This window comes from Telopea speciosissima, chromosome 6 (assembly GCF_018873765.1).
Source record: "Telopea speciosissima isolate NSW1024214 ecotype Mountain lineage chromosome 6, Tspe_v1, whole genome shotgun sequence".
In the NCBI taxonomy this organism is placed as follows: domain Eukaryota; kingdom Viridiplantae; phylum Streptophyta; class Magnoliopsida; order Proteales; family Proteaceae; genus Telopea; species Telopea speciosissima.
The window spans coordinates 57,151,951-57,174,178 of record NC_057921.1 but is presented as its reverse complement, the minus strand read 5'-3'; the positions used below and the strand labels follow the sequence as shown (position 1 = coordinate 57,174,178).

General features: G+C 35.4%; 1 protein-coding gene across 1 annotated transcript; it reads right to left on the bottom strand.

Annotated features, from left to right (window-relative positions):
* Positions 1-14,170: 14,170 nt before the first annotated feature.
* On the bottom strand, positions 14,171-15,154 carry LOC122664820 (ethylene-responsive transcription factor ERF034). Its single transcript, XM_043860821.1, has one exon. The coding sequence runs from the start codon at positions 15,080-15,082 to the stop codon at positions 14,189-14,191; it is 894 nt and encodes a 297-aa protein (XP_043716756.1). The 5' UTR covers positions 15,083-15,154; the 3' UTR covers positions 14,171-14,188.
* Between the last annotated feature and the right edge of the window lie 7,074 nt (positions 15,155-22,228).

Sequence of the window (22,228 nt, the reverse complement as noted above, 5' to 3'; positions counted from 1 at the left end):
CTATATCCAAAATGTTCTCTGAGAAATTGCCTTGTGATTCGTTTTTTCGAGCCCATATAGTGAACTTAATGTCTCTACAACAACTACCCTACTTTGTTTCTTAGTAGTTACATTAAAATATCTCAAGAGTATTTTTATATAACAAAACAGAAAATTTTTCCCATGGCCAAAAAACATCCTCCCTCTTTGAAAGGCAGTCAACAAGATTATGAGAGTCTGTCCATACTTTTATGGACTTTGCTACACTTAACTTTGCCCTCTGGCCTCTGTTTCTTCTGTAGACCCTGCAAAACCATAAGCAATAATAACTGAAACAAGCATATTATTGAAGGTAATTACTGCTGCCCTTCCACCTTCCTTTGTTTAGATTTCTAAGCTTCCATAAGAAATAACTAGTGAATGATCACTAGTAATAGGTAGATCAGTGTAAAAGTGTAAAGCAAGATATGGTACATTTGACTCTTATCATCTAACTGTTGACTCGGATGAGACCAGTCTTCCAGCTCTGCAACCCATCTGGAAATGCATCTCACAATCTGAAAGGGATTGGGGGAACTCATTATTGAATACAGCTAGGTTCATAGTTGACCAAAGGAAGTAGATAGTGTTGGCCATGATGCTAAAATTAGTATAGACTTCTTTTGATTTGGAGAAAAGAGTTAAAAGGGTGAAGGATACTCTCTATCTCCACAAATTCTGTTCTTAATCCCAACAGCGTGCAACCCATATTTTCTTAGAAAACTCACAAAATAAAAATATATGCCAATCAGTTTCTGCTTCCTTGCGACACAATACACAAGTGGTATCAGTTTTTAGCCACTTTGACAGTCTAACCCTCTTTGGTAGTCCTCCATTAATTAATCTTCAAAAGAATATTTAAAATTTGGGGTGAATCTAAAGTTTCTAAAGGGTCTACCCTTCAAAGGGTTTTACTTAGAGATGTAAACGTATCGAATTCGGTCAGATAGTGGCATTATCATATTTGTATCCGATTATATTTGGACGGATTCGGATAATATCCTATCGATTTTCGGACGGATTTGGATAGTTTCAGGATAGTGATTTTTTGAATACAGATTCTCCTAAATGAATATGAACACAGATAGAATACGAATTTTTAACTATCCGTTGACATCTTTACCATTTTTATGATGAGGGTTAGAGTTGAGACTTGAGGGTTCAACAACTACCCTTTCTTCTATTCTTCTTAGTCTTTGATTTTCTTACTTTTTTAACTTTTGATTTTATCTTGTATTTATTTTAATAGATATGTGATTCCATGTATCACATTGTATAAAACAATATATATAAACCAATAGAAAATCTAGAAAAAGAATCACATTATCTTAACTTATAAATTTATAAAAATAAGATAACAAAATTCAATAAGGTAACTTAAAAGGATAGACGAATACAAAGATATATTTTAAATATTTTATTACCGTCAGATTGTTAAACGAATCAAATAATAATCGATCAGATAGGAGGATTATCATATTCATATCCAATTAGTTTCGGACGAATTCGGATTCTCCTAAACGAATACGAACGCGGATCCAATACGAATTTTCGAATATCCGTTTACATCCCTAGACTTTTACTCAATATAACCACGATTGGTTGTATTGAGCTTATAATCGTATCGAAATTGCCCTCCTTCGTATAACATAAGGTAGTCTTTTCTTGTCCTCTGTAGGAAATGATATTGCATGTCATTTAAAAAAATTATTATACAATATAACAATCTATACTTTTTCTCTTATTTGATCCACTTGGTTACTACAACATCCACCAAGTAATTAAGTCTCTTTTCTTGATAGCAAAACTAACCTAATGATAATAATCTCTTTGTCACTATGTGTTACCTGGAGGTGGGGTGTCAACCATGTTGAATCAGCTATAATTTTAGCATCACTGGCATGCATAAAGCATTAGCAAACCAAGTGGTTTATAAGTAAGGATCTAACTTTTGTTCTTTTATTGATGGGATTATAAGCCATATATTCCTTTAGTTCTTTTATTGAGAGTCTTATGAGCCATATATAATCACCAATCACTAATTATCGTTTCATTTGGCTAAAGTAGGAGTATCACTTTCACCAAATGTCACAATTTCATTAACGACATTGGTGGAAATAGCTCTTTCATCTTTTTGAAACCTGGCTTTTTTTGTGAAAGATTTTTGTCAGAATAAATGAACCCAAGATCAATGGAGACTCTCTATATAGGTAATTATTGGCCACCTTTTTTGGTTCTCATTTTCTGATTAGATCTTCCATTTCCATTTTGTCTCCGTTTGTTTTGAGGTAAAATCTATGTTCATATTTCCCTTAAACTGTGTAAAACTGCAAATTCTGTGTATTTACTGTTTTATATACGGGTTTTCTTCCTCGTCACTATGCCTAGTAAAGTATAACGCATCATTATTTATCACATGCCAGTACATGGGTTAGTTCATGTGATAGAGGACTAGACAAGCATCTCATTGATACAATTTCAGCTTAAAATGTGAAGTAGTTAAAATTACAGAGGATACCATTTTATGGCATTTTGGTAATTTTATTAAAACTTAAAATCATAGTTTGAGCTACTTTCTTTGGTTATTTTAAACTAAAATTTGACTTTTGAGATGTATGTGATGTCCTTTTATCACATGATCTAACCCATATAGTGTCAACTGACAAATAATGAAACGTTATACTTCACTAGACATAGTGATGTCTAGAAAGATCCTTTATCTTTTTGGTAAAATATATGTAATAAAATAATGATCTTGTTCTTTTTCACCTCCATCATATGCCTAACACATTAGCAACCCAAGTGATCAAAAGGTGAGGCAGAGCTTTTAGTGTGTTTTTTATTTACTTAAGAAAAGTCTTACCATCTAATCATCTTTTCATTTGACAAAAGCAGAGTAACAGTGTCACCCAAGGTGACTCCAAATTTGCATCAATGGCTTGTGTGAAAATGACTCTTTCTTTACCTTTTTGCAGTAGAAGTGTTTGCAAAAATTCCAAAGAAAGAAAAAAGATCCAGTTGTAATTCTAAAAGAATCTGATGATCTCACCCATCGACCACACTAAAATTCGGATCCAGGTAGGGGTAAGGCAGTCATTGCGAACCACCTTGTGTCTGCACAATACGGCCGTTGGAACAGCCTACGCCGTAGAAGATTTGGATTGCTAAAACTCAGGCTTGGCTAAAACTACTCACCATCTTTTAGTTAGATCTCTGGTTTCTGACAATGCATTTGTAAGAACAAAATGGACAAATTATCAGTGAAATAATAAGTATATACAGCCAAACAGAGCATGCTCAGATCAGAGCAAATGCCATTAACAAACGGCTGGGGTGAGAAAAGGGAGAGCGTGGTTCATGTGTTTTCTATAAAAATGATCTCAACTATCACTTAATCCAAACAAGAAAGAAATTTACATGGAATTCTCATTGTCACCAACCAAGAGACTTCCATAGAGAGTACAAATTTGGGTATGAAAAGTACGTGAAAGCCATACATTAGGGATAAGACTATAAGAGAGAGAAAGAGAAAAGCAATAATTTAAGAAAAGAAAGCGACCCTATCATATGTCACTTCCATGGCTTCTTTTATGTCCTCCTTTCAATATCAAAAGCAAATGATTCAAAAATATAAGAATCTAAAGGTACATCTAAGGACTACAATAATGTCACAAATTTACAATTATTTTGGTGTGCCTCTTCCAAAGGAAGATAAATCTAAATTACCATCACTAATAAGAGGTAGAGATTAAACAAACTTCTTGTCATGTCATTGAACTTGTAGCTGTCAGAGTTTTTTTAGTTTTTTTTTTTTTTTTGGTAAGATAGTTTTAAGAGTTTTATGGATGTGAAAGGTGTACATGGTCCTTGTTTTCAATGGAAAATGATGTTACAACTATAAGCTTATAGCATTATTGGTATCCTTCATCTCTATATATCAGTATAAACCTTTCTATAATCTATGAAGCCGAACTTTACCAAGGACGCGTTTTGCCAGAGGCTTCCTATGTCCTCCTTAAGAATGTACAATTTCTCCATTCTGTTATCGGAGATGATTCCTTGGCCGCGGTTACAATGTTGTCTTCCATTCCTAGTTTTACCATTGTAGTTGGCCTTTGCACAATATACACAAACCAATAATCTTTCTGGCAGATATTGACACAAATCTTAGAGGGAAGATTGAGCTGCCACACAAGCCTAACTTCATTAATCAGATGAACTTTGGGTTCGAACGAGATATTGGAACCGGTTTGATGAGTGAAGTGAAATCTATCTCTGGGGAACTTTTATGTTCATGGTAGAAGCGGATCATGGCTACGTCTCTCTCTCTCTCGCTCCTCCTTGACGCTACCATCTCTCTCTAATTTTTTGATTACCCATAGAAAAAAAATATCCTCCTTCCAACAAGAAGCAACGATGACAGAAAATTCCATATTTTGGATCAAATATACTATATTATAGTATTATAGTCTATTGCATTTTTTTAAAATTTTTTTGCAATAATATATAGGGTAGTCATATATAGACATTATATAAATGTTAGTACATGTGCGAATTTTTTTTTTTTTTGGGTGCAATAAATGTGCGAATTTTCAATGGCCTATAAAACTAAAGATTATAATCTGGCAGATCCAAAAAAAGTGTGGTTGAAGGGATTCTCCCTTAACCATTGGTGAAGGAAAACTCGATCCGTTATCTAAAGTTAATTTGAATATTGAAATATATCCCTTTTGCTCCCCCCATATTTAAATATCACTATTGTAATTTCTTCTCATATTTCATGGCTCATATCAACAAAAATGGTTTGCTATCCTATATTGGAATTCATTGATTGGAAAATGAGCCAAGAGTGATGTAAACAATATGTTCATAAATTTGGAACAACAACCCAAATGTCATATGACAAATAAATGCATCCAAGGGGATCCACCTAAAGATTCTTCTCAAGAGATCATGTAGTAAAATTTATTATAGAAAAGAATATAATTATTTATATTCATAATAGGTAATAAAAATATATTTTTATATATAAGATGTAAGCAATTAATAAAAAGTTTGTATGAAAATCATGGGGGAATGGAAGTCCCCCATGCATCATTGGCATCATTTTGGAATGACCAAATTTACTTATTTTCAAAATCTAAGCCCAAACTGTTCCCAAGGGTTTTCTACCTTCTTTGGCAATAACTAGCTAAACACCACCCACCCTCCCCTCCCCTCCCCCCCTCCAAAAAAAAAATATATAATAGTAAAATATATAAATAAATAAAAGACCAGAAAAAGAAAGAGGAAGAACTCCCTCTAGGAAAAAAAATATATAAGAAAAGATGTAATTTGGGCTAAGGCTGCGCGCATTTGTTTGTTGTAAAATTTTTTTATGAAAATTGTTGAAAATCAAGAAATTTGTATAAAGATTAGAAAGGGAAAAACATATTTAACTGAAAAAAATTAGAAAATAACATAGATTTTAAAATTTTGGATGTAATTTTCCAAAAAAAAAAAAAAAAGAGTGATAGTACGTATCATAATTATTGTACTTTTGGCAACCATTAAAGATTCCACCTCCATCACATGGCTGAATTTTTTTCCTCGTTCAATAATGTTTGAAGGTGCTTATTGATCATCGTTTTTAAAGTAAAAAAAAATCAAAAACAAAAACAAAAATGTGGTGTTCAACACTTCAACCCATTAGGTCTTCAAGAAAATGTGTTGCTCTTTGAGGTTAAGAGTTTGTTCTCCCCTGGGGCACCCCTTGATTAGAATAGTTATAAATCCCATTTTGGTCCCATGTAGGATTTGATTTTGACTTCAGGGTCCCCTAGCAAGTTCTCGAAGACATGTTTTTGAGTGGCTTAGGGTGAATCTTCCTTTTGTATTTATAAATTGTTTTTCTCTTTCTTTTTTTCAATAAATTTGATATAAATAAAGGCAAGTTGACACAATCCTAACCTGTGTAGTCACAAGCTACTCCTTGATCAGCAGTTCCCAGGACCCAGGCCTCTCTCTCTCTCTCTCTCTGTCTCTCTCTCTCTTATGTCTTACTGGATCTATCTAGTCATTAGAAAATATCTTTATGCTTTAGTGTAGAAGTTCCTTTCATATAATTGGAACCTTCATTTCTGTGTTAAAGATATGATAATTGGCCACAATTGTTAGATGATGATGACCACATATACAGAATCCCACCGTAAAAGTTGATTTTTCCCACGTGCGCAATACTCATGGATTTTATGTGTTTTTTCCTTTGTTGTCTTGGAAACCCTGACCCAGTATTAAATGGAATATCCCACAAGGGAGGCCCAGTATTAAATGACGTAGGAAGAACTTGTACTTTATATGAGTGGTTGAGAGTAGATACGAGAGAGAGTATTTATTATTTGGAAAAAAGGAACGTTACCTCGTCGCACAGCATGGTGTGTACCTGTGCCTAGACACAGTTGCATGTGAAATGATCAGTACACCCCTGATGTTTCCATCTATCTAGGGGGTGCATCAAATCATTTCGTGCGCAGCTGTGTTTGGGCACAAATATACATTTGGGCTGAGCGAGCGTTCTTTCTTCTTATTTTATTTAATGGGGGGGGTAGAGACCCACAGGAGAAGTGGATTTCACGTGAATGGCCCTAAAAGACTTTGGACGGTACTTGTAAAAGGACACGATCCACACTTGATAATTAGATGTAGCGAGAATGCATGGTCGTAGTCCTATATATATATAACAACAAATACTGTAAAGGGACCAGACTATAATATACGACACCATCATGCATATATGATCTTGAATAGTGTTGTTGGCCTCTTGCCTCTCTGGCAGTCTGGCCTCGCTGGAGAGTAACCTTTTGGGTTTTGTATATATGGGATTCTATGTGGTTGCAACGTTACTTTCATCAATAAAAACCAGACCTTTACATTATATTATTAAATTATCAATGGACATATGTATCTCCCTCTCTCTCTCTCTCTCTCCTTTATTCTTAATTGGTATAATATTAAGGAAAACCTTCACTTTATAAAATGAGAAGATCAAAAAAATTATTTTTGATAGAAATAGAGGGAGATTTTTATGCACGGCCGCATGAACCCAATTAGGGTGGATTTCATTTGTACACATGCGAGGTATTTTTGTACAAGAACCTGATCCCAACACTGGCCGCATGGGGGGGGGGAATTGTTTGGAATTTGTCAAATGGGACGAGGTTTTTTACTCATTTCAGTCAAATATTTGCCACCCCCCATTTAAGAAAAACTTTAAGCTGCAAAGGAACCATTATGAAGTATAAAGCAGAGGGTACAGTGTCAACCAACATGTTCTTCAAGGTACAGTTGAAACTAAAAGGGGAAAAAAATAATTTCAATGTTTAAAGGTTTTCCAAGACTTGAAAACCTATGTTTCAAAGATTTTTCAGATAGGACGTCTTATAAGTTTACCTCCACCTATAGTGGAGTGGATGGTTCACCGACCATCTTAGGGTTCACAAACCTCTCTTAGGGTATTCTCCTGATACCCTTTCCGGCCCCACGGTGAATGGGATCCATTCACCATGGGTGGAGGAAAACTCAGTCCTTTCAAATATGTCCAAACACACGTTCCTTTCCTATTGTAATTGGATTTGAAATTTGAGGATAGAGCTCCACTCATGTGAAGGTTGCAATTATAATTTATAGGAAAAGTCTCAATCAACCTAAGTCGTTTTCTATGCTTAATTATATTCACATAAGAATATTTTATATATTTTTTCATTAAAAAAATAAATCAATAAAAAGTTTATGTGAGTAAGCTTAGGATTCCTTTTTGGTCATAGAACTTTTTCCCATAATTTAGTGTTATGCATATTATGGAATATTCAAGTTATTATATTGTTGTAATTAATGTCATATTATTTCAAATAAATGTTCATATAAAAATATTATGTAAGTGAAAGAATGCAACATAATCAAAGAATTCAGAAGATGAAAGAGACCTTATACCCTATGTCATCACTAATAAAATTTTAAGTTAAAGAATTTTGAAACATTCTCTCTATTTGCTTTGGGTTCAAAAAGTTTCTTTTAGATGAGTAAAATATATTAAAAAAAAGAGAATAAAAAAAAACTACAAACCCTAGGGGGTCCCAAGAAGATATAATGAGCTTATTTCTATTACAATTTGTATGTGAAGCATACAATTGGTTGACCTTGGTTTTGATCTCAAAATCAATACCACTCCAAATATTGTTTAAAGTGTAAGAAGACGCTATCCACCTATGCATATTCCTTTCCCACCAAATGTGATTTACTGAGGCATAAAATGTCATTTTAACAACTAGCCCACAAATCGAGTTTGTCTTGAAATACCTTCTTAATCCATTTTCATTCACCTTCAAATTAATGTAGGTGACAGAGATCAGAAAACCCTAAATTCCATATGATTACTCTTGCCCCTTCTATCTCATGGACCAACCCATGTTCGTACAGCATGATCGGTTGTTATGTTATATGTAAAACTTGTTACTAATATGATATGACACATAACCACACCCATACTATGTAATTGAGCTATCCAGTTGTCCACAACTAATTTCATTAATTGGGTTACACTGCAAGAGTATAGTTTTGAGCGAATAATGGAACCTACCACCCATTCGGAATCTGACAGAAAGATGAGGGGCATTTATGACATATCATCTTATTAACCCCTCACATGACAATGATACGTGAGGAGTTGTACAATTTCATTTATGAGCTTTCCTTTTACAAAACATTTTCCCTTAATAATCCATCAATAGAAGTACTAACATTAATCCTTGCCACTAACCAAAATTACAATAAATTTATTCATGATAAATAATTTAATCATAACTATTCCTACCATATTTTGGATTAGTTATTTAGGGAATGGAAATGAATCCTGCCTCATGGAATGTCGAATTTCATTTACAGCAAAATGGTTCTAATTTATGTGAGAATAACTAATTACCATCCAAGAATTTAATAATTATCTAATTCTATTTAAGGATGTATATGTCTTGATGTGATAATTTTTTAGGGGTGAAGCATGGTGTTATAGAAGTGAGCATATACAAGAGAGGATGGGGCTCTTCTGTGGCACGGCAGAATGTCCAACGCACATTGAACATTCAGGAGCAGCACCTGGACACGCAGCAGCCCATCCAGCTAGCGCTCGTGCTCTGGATGGGCCGCTTGTCTAGGTGCTCCTAACCATCTGATGTACATGGAACGCCCTGCCGTGCCACAGAGGATCCCACTTCACCTAGGTTGTTGGGGATGAATAAAAAATTAACAAAATTATGATGGATGGGACAGTTAACAGTACAAGTGGATGTTGAGGCACCACATAAATTATGGTGGTCTGAGTTCATTGACAGGTTTAATCATCACCCACAGATCCATTAATTTGAAATGTATCATATCTAAGCATGGACCCTCTATACCATTAAATCAGATCTATTTCATGGAAAAAAAAAAAAATAATTTAAATCTTTTTTCTGTTTAAAAAAAAAAAAAAAGAAAAAGATTTGGGTCTTAATTAGATCAACTAACTGGACCACTTCCAAACTGGTTTGCCTCACCCAAGTACAACAGGCATCATGTTTATGTAAAAATATCAATTCAATCGATGCATGCATGTACACTTCCACAGTTCACCAATCCATGCAGGCACTGCCCACCTGATTGGGCCCAACTTTGGTATGGTTTTTTAATAGCCTGGCCTGTTACACATAGATCCATCAGAGTTTCTTCTCATTGTTTGATTTCATTGAGCTGGCAGAGATACATTGGCAGTTCTCCGGTCGTGTCGGACCCCACCGCACGGTGAACGTGTCAACTAGTGTGTAACCTGTGGTTCACCTGATTATTGGTTCCCTCTTACCATATTCTTGTAACACAAAATTTGCAATCAGAACACCAAAAGGAAAATAATCATGATAGATAGATATATTTGAAGACTTCACAACATTGGATTCTATGGTTATATGCACAAAAAGTCAATATAATAAGAATCTTAGTAAGGAATATCTTTGTAATAGTAATAGTTTTCAAAGCCACAAACAACCCCAGTTAAAAACCAAAAAAAAAAAAGGCATGGCTGCGCACAAGGCTCTTGACAGCACAGGGTTTGGGGAGGGTCATAATGTGCACAATTTTACCCCTGTTTTCGCAGAGGGATTGTTTAACCTAATATGACGACTTAGTCACAATGGAGTAACTTTTACTGTTATTTAAATAGTAATACTATTAAGCATCAAATTACTAAACAAAATCATATTAAATTGATGGTTAAACTAAGATGTAAAAATTAAAAAGATTGGATTCTAGCTTGCCCTCCAAGTTTTGGCACATGGGTCATCATCCCCCCTTCCTTTGTCTTTGTACAACTGTTTTTTTTTTTCCTTTCTCTTTTCTCCTTTATTTTTCTCTTTCTACATTTCTAGATTTTTTTTCTTCCCTTTTAATATTATTCTCTACAAAAGAGTCTCTCTTTTACCTATTTTTATTTTTGCAGTGATGATTTACACATGGAGTTATCAGGTGTAACCAAAGACCAGCATCTTCAAATGAATCAATGGTGAGGATCAATTGGGTCAAAATTGGTGGGACCAATGGAAAAGGTTTGGTCTAATATTTCAGCTATATATCAAATCATGTATTGATGTGGTAGCTTTTTAGGTAGGACCTGTACTCCATGTGTGAATATTAAAAACGTAGGCCGTCTTTGTAGTTTGTGGCTTTATTCCAACTAACCTTTGTCTCTCACTTGTGGCCAACGTGTGATCATATGGTCACTGGAGAGAAGAAATTAGGCCACATTTTGTTGTCGGTATTCACCAAAAAAAATTCATTTTGTATTTATTTATTTTGGTTTCTTTAAATTATATAAACAATTGGAGACACCAAAGTGAGCCCTTTCTTTCCTTTTCTGGTTGAAGCATTTACCTTGTAGGCATAGACTCTTTAGGATTTAGCTTTACCAAAAATTTTAGATCTGTGGAGGTTTCAATTCCTATGATATATGATTAGGGTTTGGATTTGAAGTTTTTTTTTTAACAAAAAAAAAAGTGATTTGACTGTTTAGAAATTTGTTTTACAAGCCTAAGTGTTGAGGGTCCCTAGTTTGAATTATTTGATGCACTTATTTCCAAGTGTAATTCTAGGAAGCTAAAATTCATTATGGAGAACTAAGGTATCATGCATGGTTAATGGTGGTACCACTACATAAATAATTAATAGATAATCACATGTCATAGGTAGCTTTGGTTAAAAAAGGGAAAAGTTTCTCTGAGTTGGTCGTATAGAAGCATCATCTTTTTCTCTATCTCTCATCTCCTCACATGAAATGAACTTGTTGCCCGTAATGTACGGAATTGTTTTGTTGTTCCTCTTTGGTGTGCTCCCCTATGCGATTTGCTCAAGAAACCCCTTCCCATAAATAAATATGAAAAAGAATATGAAATATAATGCAGGAAAAGATAGAGAGCTACGATTTTAATAGGTGGAAGTGGAACACCCAAAACTAGGCATAGTACTCGTTTTTCTAGATCCATGGAGACAAATTATAAGGTAATTCACTAACATGATTGTATCACATATATTAACTCCTAAAATTTAGATCAATCCTAATGAGATCACCTATTGGTCTTCACACCTCTCTCAAAATTGATTACAGAAAAAAAAAAAAAAAAAAAAAAAAAAAAACCCTCACTACAAATATGTAGTGAAATCCTTTATAAGCAATGGGAAAAAGATCTCTACTTGGTGGTGTTTTCGACGCCCTCTTATAGGGCACCATGAGATGACACATCTGCCCCTGGGGTAGATACTCAGGCTTGCTTACCATTGGTCTAGACGCTTGTGTAGAGATCATGCGATCAAGTAGAGATCTCTTGCCCGTAAGTAATTTATCTAAATACCCATATAGTCTTAAATAGCCTTTCGGTGTCTCAACCTCTTAATGGTCCTTCAAAATTTACTTGCTTATATTAACAACGGAATATAAGACATCGTAATCCCCCCCCCCCAACATCCTTTGCATTGCTCTACAATGGCATTGTTATCAATATAGGCCGAATAAGAGCTGGGTCATCTATTGAGATTGACAAGCTCATTGCGAAATTTTATTGTACAATGTAGTCCTTTAAGCAAAACTCAGATCCCCAATAGAATTGTTTTCTCCTGGTTTAACTGTTTTGACACTTTGACCAATCCTGCACCACAGCTTCTATACTATTTATAGATCTTCCAAGCCAGTTCTTTCTTGGGCATATAAAGCTTCCTACCAAGGCATCTCTCTCTCTCAATCTCAAACTTAGAAGCCAAGAGGAAGCCAAGAGGGGAAAAAAGAGGAAAGTATAAAAGAGGAACAATGCATCAAAAGCATACAAGTATCTTATAATTCAGGTAAAGCATTTGATGCACTTCTTTCCAACTTAAAAGGAAGAGAGAGTTAAGTTGCCTTCATGGTTCCCTCCCCTCATACCCAATATAGTTTTTCTCTTTATAATCTTTTTTTTAAAAAAAAAACTACCCAAAAAAGAATAGACGAGGTATATAATCTTTATTTCACTCATGTAATCATTTGCTAATTTTACTCCTTAAACCTTCATTATCATATGAGTCAATTAATTAATTCACCTTTCATCATTAGATTCTCTATGTCCGGGGTCCCCATTCTCACAATCTCCCCCCCCCCCCCCAAATATTATATGTTTAAATCTTAATATATAAATATTGTTTAGAAATAATTAAACAATAAAAAAATATCCATCATATGCCGATGATGAATTCTCTATGCCATGTTTGGTCCAACATGCGTCAACCATTAACTAAAGAGCAAGCTATGATTTACAGTTAATTAGTTAATTAATCTACGAACAACGTGTCTAATCGATAGACACAAAAAAAAAAGCCTTTTTAATCACAACAATTAACATGAAGTTTAGATTATAAATCAAAATTAAGCATCCATCGTATGAAAGACATTGTCTCTCAATTCTCCTACGAAAACATGCCCAAATGATGTATAATCTCAATGAGTGGTAAATTAAAACACTAAACACTCAAAGATCTTAGGTTTTGACTTAATCTTGGGGCACTAAATTTGCTTTCAAATCCACGATTAATTATTGAAATTTACCAATTGTAGTGTGGATTTGAGGGTAACAAAAGGTGATCTTTTGCCTTTTTAGGGCACATATATGGCTAAGAGCTAAGGTGATTAGCAAGAATTAAGTAATAGACCATAAATGGGATCGTGATGGGTGATGTCAAGTAGCACTCAATGCATTTAGTGACTTAAAATTGTCTACAATGGGGTGCATCACCATCGTAGGGTTCAGAAACCCTTATATGGTTTTAATATATTCCTCAAAATACCCTCTTACATGCATCTGAAACTTCGTGGTTAATAGATTCTCATTCACTGTGGGTAAAACAACAATCGGTAAAAATAAATTAAATTGAGATGATTGAAGGTATAAAGATCTTGTCGCTATAAAGGATGCTGGTATATCTGTCCACATAGAGGGGATCGAGTAGTATATTTTGCTTTATTTTGTATATTCAATTATTATACAAAAATATTTGATCCAGATCCTTCTTTACATGGAAGAAGACTAACTTTGCAATTTAGATCTAATACACCCCCAAAAAACCAAAAGGAGAAAAAAAAAAAAAAAAAAAAAGAAAGAAAAAGAGAAAGGGAAAAGACCACTGGAGCCAAACCATTAGAGACTTCTCCAGTGAAACACTTATGAGAGAGAGAGAGAGAGAGAGAATTGAGGTCTTCTTCAACTTGTTGTGATTGATTAATAATGTATCTGAAACTAATAAAAATGAGAGAAGGGCGCATGTTAGCAAGTGAAACAAATGGGAACTACTATGGATCACAACTCTTCGATCACCTTCCATCTTCTCTAATCCCTGCAAATCCTGGAAAAAAGAGGAATAGGTGGAGAATTGAGTACTGAAGTAGTAAAGATACCAAACCCAAATCTAAACATTCTAACGTCAATTCCCTGAATTGGGTTTTTTTCTGTTTGGGGGAATATGGAAGTATATATTGGCACTCAAATTTGGTAAAATTCTCAAAGTTAGCGATGATGTGCATTCACACGAATGCGAATTCCAGTACTACTACTGTGATGAGCTTTCTCTCTTTCTCTTTCTCTTCTCTCTAGTAGTACTCCCACAAGAACGGTTGTTCCTCTAGCCGGAATCCGAGGTCGCCGGAATTTGATAACCAAGACGAATAGAGCCCAAACCCGTCACTTGGATCGGCGGTGGCGGCGGCCCCAGTGAGGTCTATAAGGAGGTCTGGAAGGTCTATGAACAATGTCTCATCCTTGTCCATGGATAGAGAAATTGAGGAGGATTCTTGAGTGTCTTCTGACGTTGTAGTAGGAGTAGGGGAGTGGGTAATTGTCAGCTCGGCTCGGCTCTGTTCAGCTTCCTCAGCTTCGGTTACATGGCTTGTCGTAGTTACCGTGAACACAGTTGCTGCTGCTTTAGCGGCGGCGGCTTGGATGTCTTTTGGAGAAGTGGTGGCAGGTCGGGGAAGGTCTTGAGCTAGCTCTGGGAAGTTGAGGTAAGCTGAATTGCCTTTAATGGTGAGAGCGGCTACATCATGGGCTCGAGCCGCCATTTCTGGTGTTGGAAATGTTCCAAGCCAGATCCTTGATTTCTTTCTGGGTTCTCGAATTTCAGAAACCCATTTCCCCCAATTACGCATCCGAACACCGCGATAGGTTGGGTGTTTGCCGTCGCTGCCACTCTTATGGCGTTTCTTACTCTCACTGCCACTGGTTGTTGCTTCCACTTTCCTCGAACCTTTTTGGGTCTTCACTTCTGCTGGTTTCTTCTGATTCTGCTCCAATTCTGTGTAGCTAGTGGTCAAGGAGGAGGAGGAGGAGGAGGCAGAGGTTGGGATGGTGGTGGTGGTGGTGGCGGCGGCGGTGATGGTGGTGGAAGATGAAGTAGGGGACGAGGTTTGAACTTCACACTCTGAAACCACTGGTTCTTCCATGACAGAGGACTGACTCTTAGAAGAAGAGGCAGAGAGAGCTGGCATATATAAAAAAGAGGGCTTGGGCTTGGGCTTTATGGTTTCTCCATAAAATTAGAAAAATTAAAAAAATAAATAAATAAAGTTGATTTTTTTTGTGCTGGACAACCCATGAAAAATTGACGGGTGGGTGAAATTGTTCTACCATGTGGAAGAGTGATGTGATCATTTTGACCATTGGATATCAAGTAAATGGTATAAATAGTCCAAATTTAAAAGTCAAATCTCAAACAAGGTTTTAGGACTCGATATTGGATACGGGATCGGTCTCAGTTAGCATGTATTAGGCAGGTTTGCCCCTAGTTTCCAATAAAAATCAAATTTTACCTTTTAACCCTTACTCCGTATCAATCCATCGATACAGTATCGCCCCAAAATAATCATCGCTCCCCACTAATATCGATATGGATCAGATGATTCTGGCGATCCGATACAAATTCCTTGATCTGTGATCTCAAAGTCAATCTTGAGATTTTTCTCCATGTTTAATTTTGATACATAACTAACTTCGATTTGATTGAAACTTGTCATATGAGCAAGGGATCCTAGGATTTACCACCCAATGTTTATTGGCAGTATGTAACTGTCCATCAAAATTACTTCCAAAAAATAAAATAGAGATGGGCCCCATGGCACAATATTTGTGGGCCTACTGTTAATAGTTTACTCCAACAGTCCCTGAGCTTTGTATTGCTTAATTTGTTCCTTCTTGGACGGCTAAGGCATTTCTTCCATGTGTTTGTGCTAATGATCAGTTTGGGGTTCACCTACCTTACTTAGGGGTTTAGGAATTGGTGGGCCAAGTTCTCTAAGCCATTGACCATGAATTTCACATGAAAGCTGGTATGGGTCCCTTTCTTTTGATCATCTCCATTTCCATTTCTAATTGTTTCATTTTCTTCAAAAAAAAAAAAACTCTGTTTCTCTTCTTTCCCTTCATCACCTTCTGATCAGCTTCCCCTTCTCATGGGAACTCATTTTTTGTCCCATAAGAATCTCTTAATAGTGTCATGTGTGGGTAAACAGTATCTAAATCTAGTGGGACAAAATCCTCCATTACAGGAATAGCAACATTTTAGTCTGAGTTGTTATCTTTTACCCATAAAGCTATCCATCTGGGTATAGCCCTTATTTGAGGCTAAACTTGTAAAACTCTCTCCTATTGTTAAAAATCAATAAGAATCATCCATTTGGTATAATTTTAATTGAACATAGATGGAAGAGATACTACAAAACAAATATTACATAGGTCATCACATGTCAGTGGGTCCACAATATTGGTCATAGAGGGGGGGGGGGGGGGGCTACCTAAGATATTGAGTGATCTGGCTAGTTAAGATTATTCTATTGTAATTGATTTTGTTGGCTTGACCTCTTAGGGTTAAGAGTGAGGAGAAGCTTTAATTTTTCTAAGACCACACATTACAAAGTGTAATTAAGAGGCATTAGCTCCCTAAATATATAAATTTGGCCACTTAAATCAAAAAGATGAATTGTGTAATTATTATGGGCTTAAAGCTGTGGATCCCTCCAAAGGGTGAGCCTACCTATTGTCCTATCTGACAAAATGGGTAACATATAAGAGTTTTCTCTTCCAAAATCACTTCTTCTTAAGTCTTTTTTCTGTTTCTCCAAATTCTTCTTAACAGAACACCTTTGAAAAAGCCCAGGAGATAAGATGAAAGCAACTAGTCTTATATATACACCCAAGTTCATTAAAAAGGAAACCTACCTTTGGGCCATTGCAGAGAAGAAGCTCATTGAGATGGTATCTCTTATTTATGCCATCTAGAAAGAATAAAAAGGGTAAAAAAAAAAGAGGTGGGTCCCACATATTCAACCATAGCCAAAGTCATGGGACCAACCCTATAAGCCCTTTCTAGTATCTTGCTTTGTTAATTTACTTCTCTTAATGCCTACATGATTTTTTTACTAACAAATGTTAAAATGCTCTGTCTACCACCCTACATGGTCCCTCACTAACAACCATTTCTTCCTTACACTTACATGGCCATGACCAATATTTTTAGCTTTTCCACTAATGCATGACTATTATGTAAACTTGTTTAACTTTCTTAAGGAATCTTAAGTGTTTAGAATACATTCTAACCCCCTAAACTAACTATTTAATTTGTCCACTTTCTTAAATTAATTGGTGGATGGAAAATCAATCTATCAACCTAAAACTCAAATTAAAGGCGTAAATATTTTCTTGTTTAGCGATTTCGATTATAAGATCTTCGTGATAATGACTGAAGCTTGTGATTACGTATAATTAAGATTTCAAAATACTAAATAAGATAAAATAAAGTTTCTCACGCTACGAATGCACTTTTTCTCTTCTTTCTTAACTATGTAGATCCTATGTGTATAATACCATTTTTTGTGCTACCATTAGTGTGGCATGGGAGATTCCCCCCCCCCCCCCTCCTCCCCCACACTAGTGACATGGGGAATCCTCTCCCTAAATAAAATTTCAATTCCTTTAATAGTCACATGGTTTATTCACTAACAACTAACAACTAACAAGTAATGTTAAATACATTGCTTACCACCCTAGCTACATGGTCCCTCACTAACAACCATATATCCATTCCTGACTTACATGGCCATGACCAATTCTTTAGCTTCTCTCACTAACAACCAAACATGATATAGCTTCTAACCTTTGACGAAGGGTGGTTTCTTTTTAAGGCATGTGATTATTGTAATCTTCCTCACTAAATGTGAATTTGGGATAGTAAGAAGGTGCTAAATACTAGTATTAGGTAACATGCAATATCTTACCAAAATCCATACGCAATATGGATTAAGTTTTCCTTCACCTCTAGAGCAGAGAAATCTCTTCTCCACTGATGATATGACCACGTGATTGGATTCTTGGATCATCATTACACTCCCACCTACTATTGTACACTGTTTACGTGATATTTGTTAAGGTTGTCATGTAAACAATGTGCGTGGAATGACTTGTCACTTCACTTATGTGAAGATTCCTCTCCTTCCAAATATGGTAGTGCAGAGGAGGCCACAATGCCTAATTGACACTGTTGAGAAAAGGGAAATGGCCAAACCATCCTATCTGATGTGAAAGTCTGTTTTATTAAATTTCTAAGCCAAATCAGAAATGGTTCAACCAGTCAACAAAAAGGTTTTAGGTATCAATCTTGGATTGGCCGATATCGAATCAGTGAATGATGGACACAATATAGACAGAGGGTATAATTGTTAAAATACAATACAACATCTATATTTCTTAGAGCAAAACCATTCGATATAGAGCCGATAACGGACCAATATCGGTACCGATACTGTTACGTAAAACCATGGTCAGCTGCTTCTTTGCTTGAAATGGACCAATTAAACCAAATTGGATGAGTTAAACCAAAGCTATTCAGTTTCCAAACTTTACGAGAACCTATCAAGTGCATGTCATCAATGGAACTTTGAAGATTTGATGATTGATTGATTGAGTTAGGGCAAAGTGGACCCACACGTGTTGATAATAAGACTTGCAGTACGTGTCCCTTGGAATACCTTATAAAAAAAATTGTAATCTGCTCAGTCGTCGTGCATGAAATCATCACTAAAATGGCATATTCAGTGCACGAGACTTCCGCCGCTGTGGGGTCTAAGAAGGGTCATAATGTATGCAGTCTTACCCTTGCTTATGCATGAAATCATTACTGCATGATACTAATAATTATGTAAGAAAAGATGGTGGCATTAGTAAACAAGACCAAGTTTCCATCCACCCATGGTGAATGGGAATCCATTCAAGTTGGCTGTGGATGATGGACGGAAGAAGGCATTGGAAGGGTATTTTGGGAACATATTAAAATTCTATAAAGGTTTGTTCAATCTTAGGATGGTGGGTGAATCATCTTCTATGAGTAGGGGAAAACGTTCTCCTCCGTAAGTAATAATAAAGTTAAGAGGTGGGGGACAACATGAAATTTTGATCTTTTAATCCAACAGTATGAACTGGTCTGTCACACAATTATAAAAGACCTATCAAGTGCACGAGACTCTCACTATTGTATGGTCTAGGGAAGGGCGTATGTACACTGCCTTATCCCTCTCATCAATCTCTCAGAGGGAGAGAGGGCATATGGTTCTACTAAAACACTTTTTTCTTCTTCTATTAGAAAATAGTTTTAGGGAAAAATTTTCCTTAAACCAAGAAGAAATTTCCATCCGACAAATCTAAATTCATCATTATTTCCCCTTATATATTGAAGAACCGAAATGCCTTTCATTGTTCCCAGACATGATGACGTGGAATCTACTTGATTTGTAATTTTTTGTAGACACTACAAGTATTTTGAATGAAAGAGGATACAATAGAGAGGGGGATTTGATCCATGGACATCTATGATAGGCCTAGAGACTTAACCAACTGAACAGGCTAGCGCCTTTGAAGATGCATATTTCTAATTTGACCAAATTTTCCTTACACCATGAGGAAGGGAGATTCCTTGATTTTGTCTTTTCGATGAGTAAGAGAAGGTATCACGCAACAATGGAGGTTATTTTTGATTGTTCGTAATTTTAAGACCTAAGATTGGGGCTGAACCTTTCCGCACATTGGAGGAAAATTTTCTCCTTTCTAATTAGAAGCATTCTATACAATTTGAAGATCTCTAATGCTATGTGCTTGTTACAATGGGCATACCCTGGACAATTGAATTTTGATGAGAATTATTGCATAGATGGACCCCAACTTTCACTAATAATGCTTTGGCCCACCCTATACATATAAGGAAACAAATCTTACCATATTATGTAAGAAAGTTTTCTCTAGATCTTGTCTTACCAAAATTATTTTTTATGGCAAATGAATGCTGCTAGTGCATTAGTTCTATGTATCAAAAGACAAATTAGGTGAGGCTGAGAACCATGACTAATCATCTCATTGTAATTTTTTAAGTTTGAGTCCAATCTGACTTTGTTTTTTGCCAAAGTAAAGCTATGAAAATTGATTATGAAAACATTAAAAAAAAAAAAACACACAAAACTTTGGACAAAGATTGATTACTGAAAATATAATGCTAAGTGTGCAACACAAGGCATACTATATTATTGAAAAAGAAACCCTAAAATTGAAAGCACACCAATACATACTCTCCTATTTTTAAAATGGAATAAGTTTTATACTTTACCTTTCAAACGAGAGTTTGGTAGGGCAGATATAAAGATTAATAAGGGTAAATGAATTGACAAAATTGAATGTATTTATATAAGGGATTTTTTTATTAATATCCCTTAAAGTGTTAAATACTTTGTAATTTTATTTTTTCCCTTTTTAGTATAATATATATATATATATATATATATATATATATATATATATATATATTTATCATTGACATAATAATGATATAATGATAAATCATTTTTAAATTATTTTTTTGGGTCAAATTGAAAATCCTTTTTTACTATTGACTTAAAGAATTTTTAGGAATAAAATAAAGGGCAATCAAAATTGGTGTCAAATTCTAATTACATCTATGTAGGTGTCATTTAGAGAATAAATATTCTATATGTAATTTTTATTCATTATTATCATAGGCAGGATAACATCATTACCCTTATGGCATTATCATATCAGCTTAGTTCTTAATCGGGGAAAAAAAATTGGCGTGACGGAAATGGAATAAAGTCTTTAACTTTACATCCAAATGAGGCTAAGGTAAGGAATTTTTCTCCTCTCAGGTTCCCTGCCCGGTCAGGTTCATAGGTTTCTCTCATAGGGAGGGTAGAAATGACAATCTCACCCCACCCGGTCAAGGAACCTAAGTCCGTAAGGTAAGGTAGAAAAATGGATAAGATGGAAAAATTGATAACCCATTTTATTATTATTATTATTATTTTGAGAAAAGTTCTCTAGGAAGTGTTCTGCCATGCCCAAAAACAGAGGGGGCTGAAATGACCACCCCCCCCCCCTCCTCATGATGCCAACGTGTGTGCTCTCATTGGGCCCGTTCACACAGAGGGGCCATGCTCGCATATAGAGAACATCGACCCTCTTTTTTTTTTTTTTTTGGGGGGGGGGGGGGGAAGGGTATAGGAGAGATGTATTATATTTACCTTCCTCCCCTTAACCACCCTAAAAGCAAGAGAGTCTATTCCATTACCTCCTCAAAGCCTGCTACCACCAGCTGCATTGGCATTTCTCTTCAAATGATGGTAGTAATTAACATCTATAATCAAGTTTGTGCCACATGGAAATTAGCTTTTAAACTTATTTTTAGTTCCCAAACCCACATTATACATGTATTGTGGATGTATTCAAATTACAATTTTGTCCAATCGAAATGTGATTTTATAAATATGATTATAAATGATTTTAAAATTGGGCCAAGTACTTAGACCTCAGATATGCCTAATCAAGTGGAACTACATCAGACTGGCCATATGATGCAAACCGGCTTTGGAAGAATTGGATTCATTCAGCTTTTAAAAAAAAATCATTTAAGAATGTTTTAAAATAGTTTCTAAATTTAGAAACTCTAACCTTTTTAAGATAATTAATCTACATTTAATAGAAGGATGAATGTTTCCAAAATATACTGTTCTGAAAAACTGCTAGAACAACCCAAAATATCTGTTTAGAGTGGGTTGCATGGACATACACGAATGATAGGGTATTTGATTGAATTTGATCTTGAAATTTGACACGTGGTTAACCGACGGGGAGAATTGTCCTTTATCTTGCCATATGGTTTTGTTGGAAAAGGAATTCAGTTTGGAATCGAATTTCATTCCTACTAGAAAAATTCAGGGGTAAATTTATAAGTATTCTAATATTTAATATTAGGGTTTTGCACTATGTAAAGATATGTTGTGTTTTCAATACAATAGTTGAGGTTTTCTATCTTCTCCAGTCTCCTTCTCTATCAGTCGATGATCAGGGTTTTGGTAAAAACCTAATTGATTGTGGAAGAGTTTGTTTTCAAAGGAACACAAAAATATGTGTGCATGAGACTCATTGCGAAAGGGCTAAGGTCGCGAGGAGGCTTTGCGCTTGTTAAGTTTCAGGTAACAATCGAAACACTAAGTTTCGTTATGAGATTGAATGGTTTATCTCATTGATTGCAACGATTCGAATTCGCTTCCACCAAATTGTACCTGCGATTCTAACATATCCAA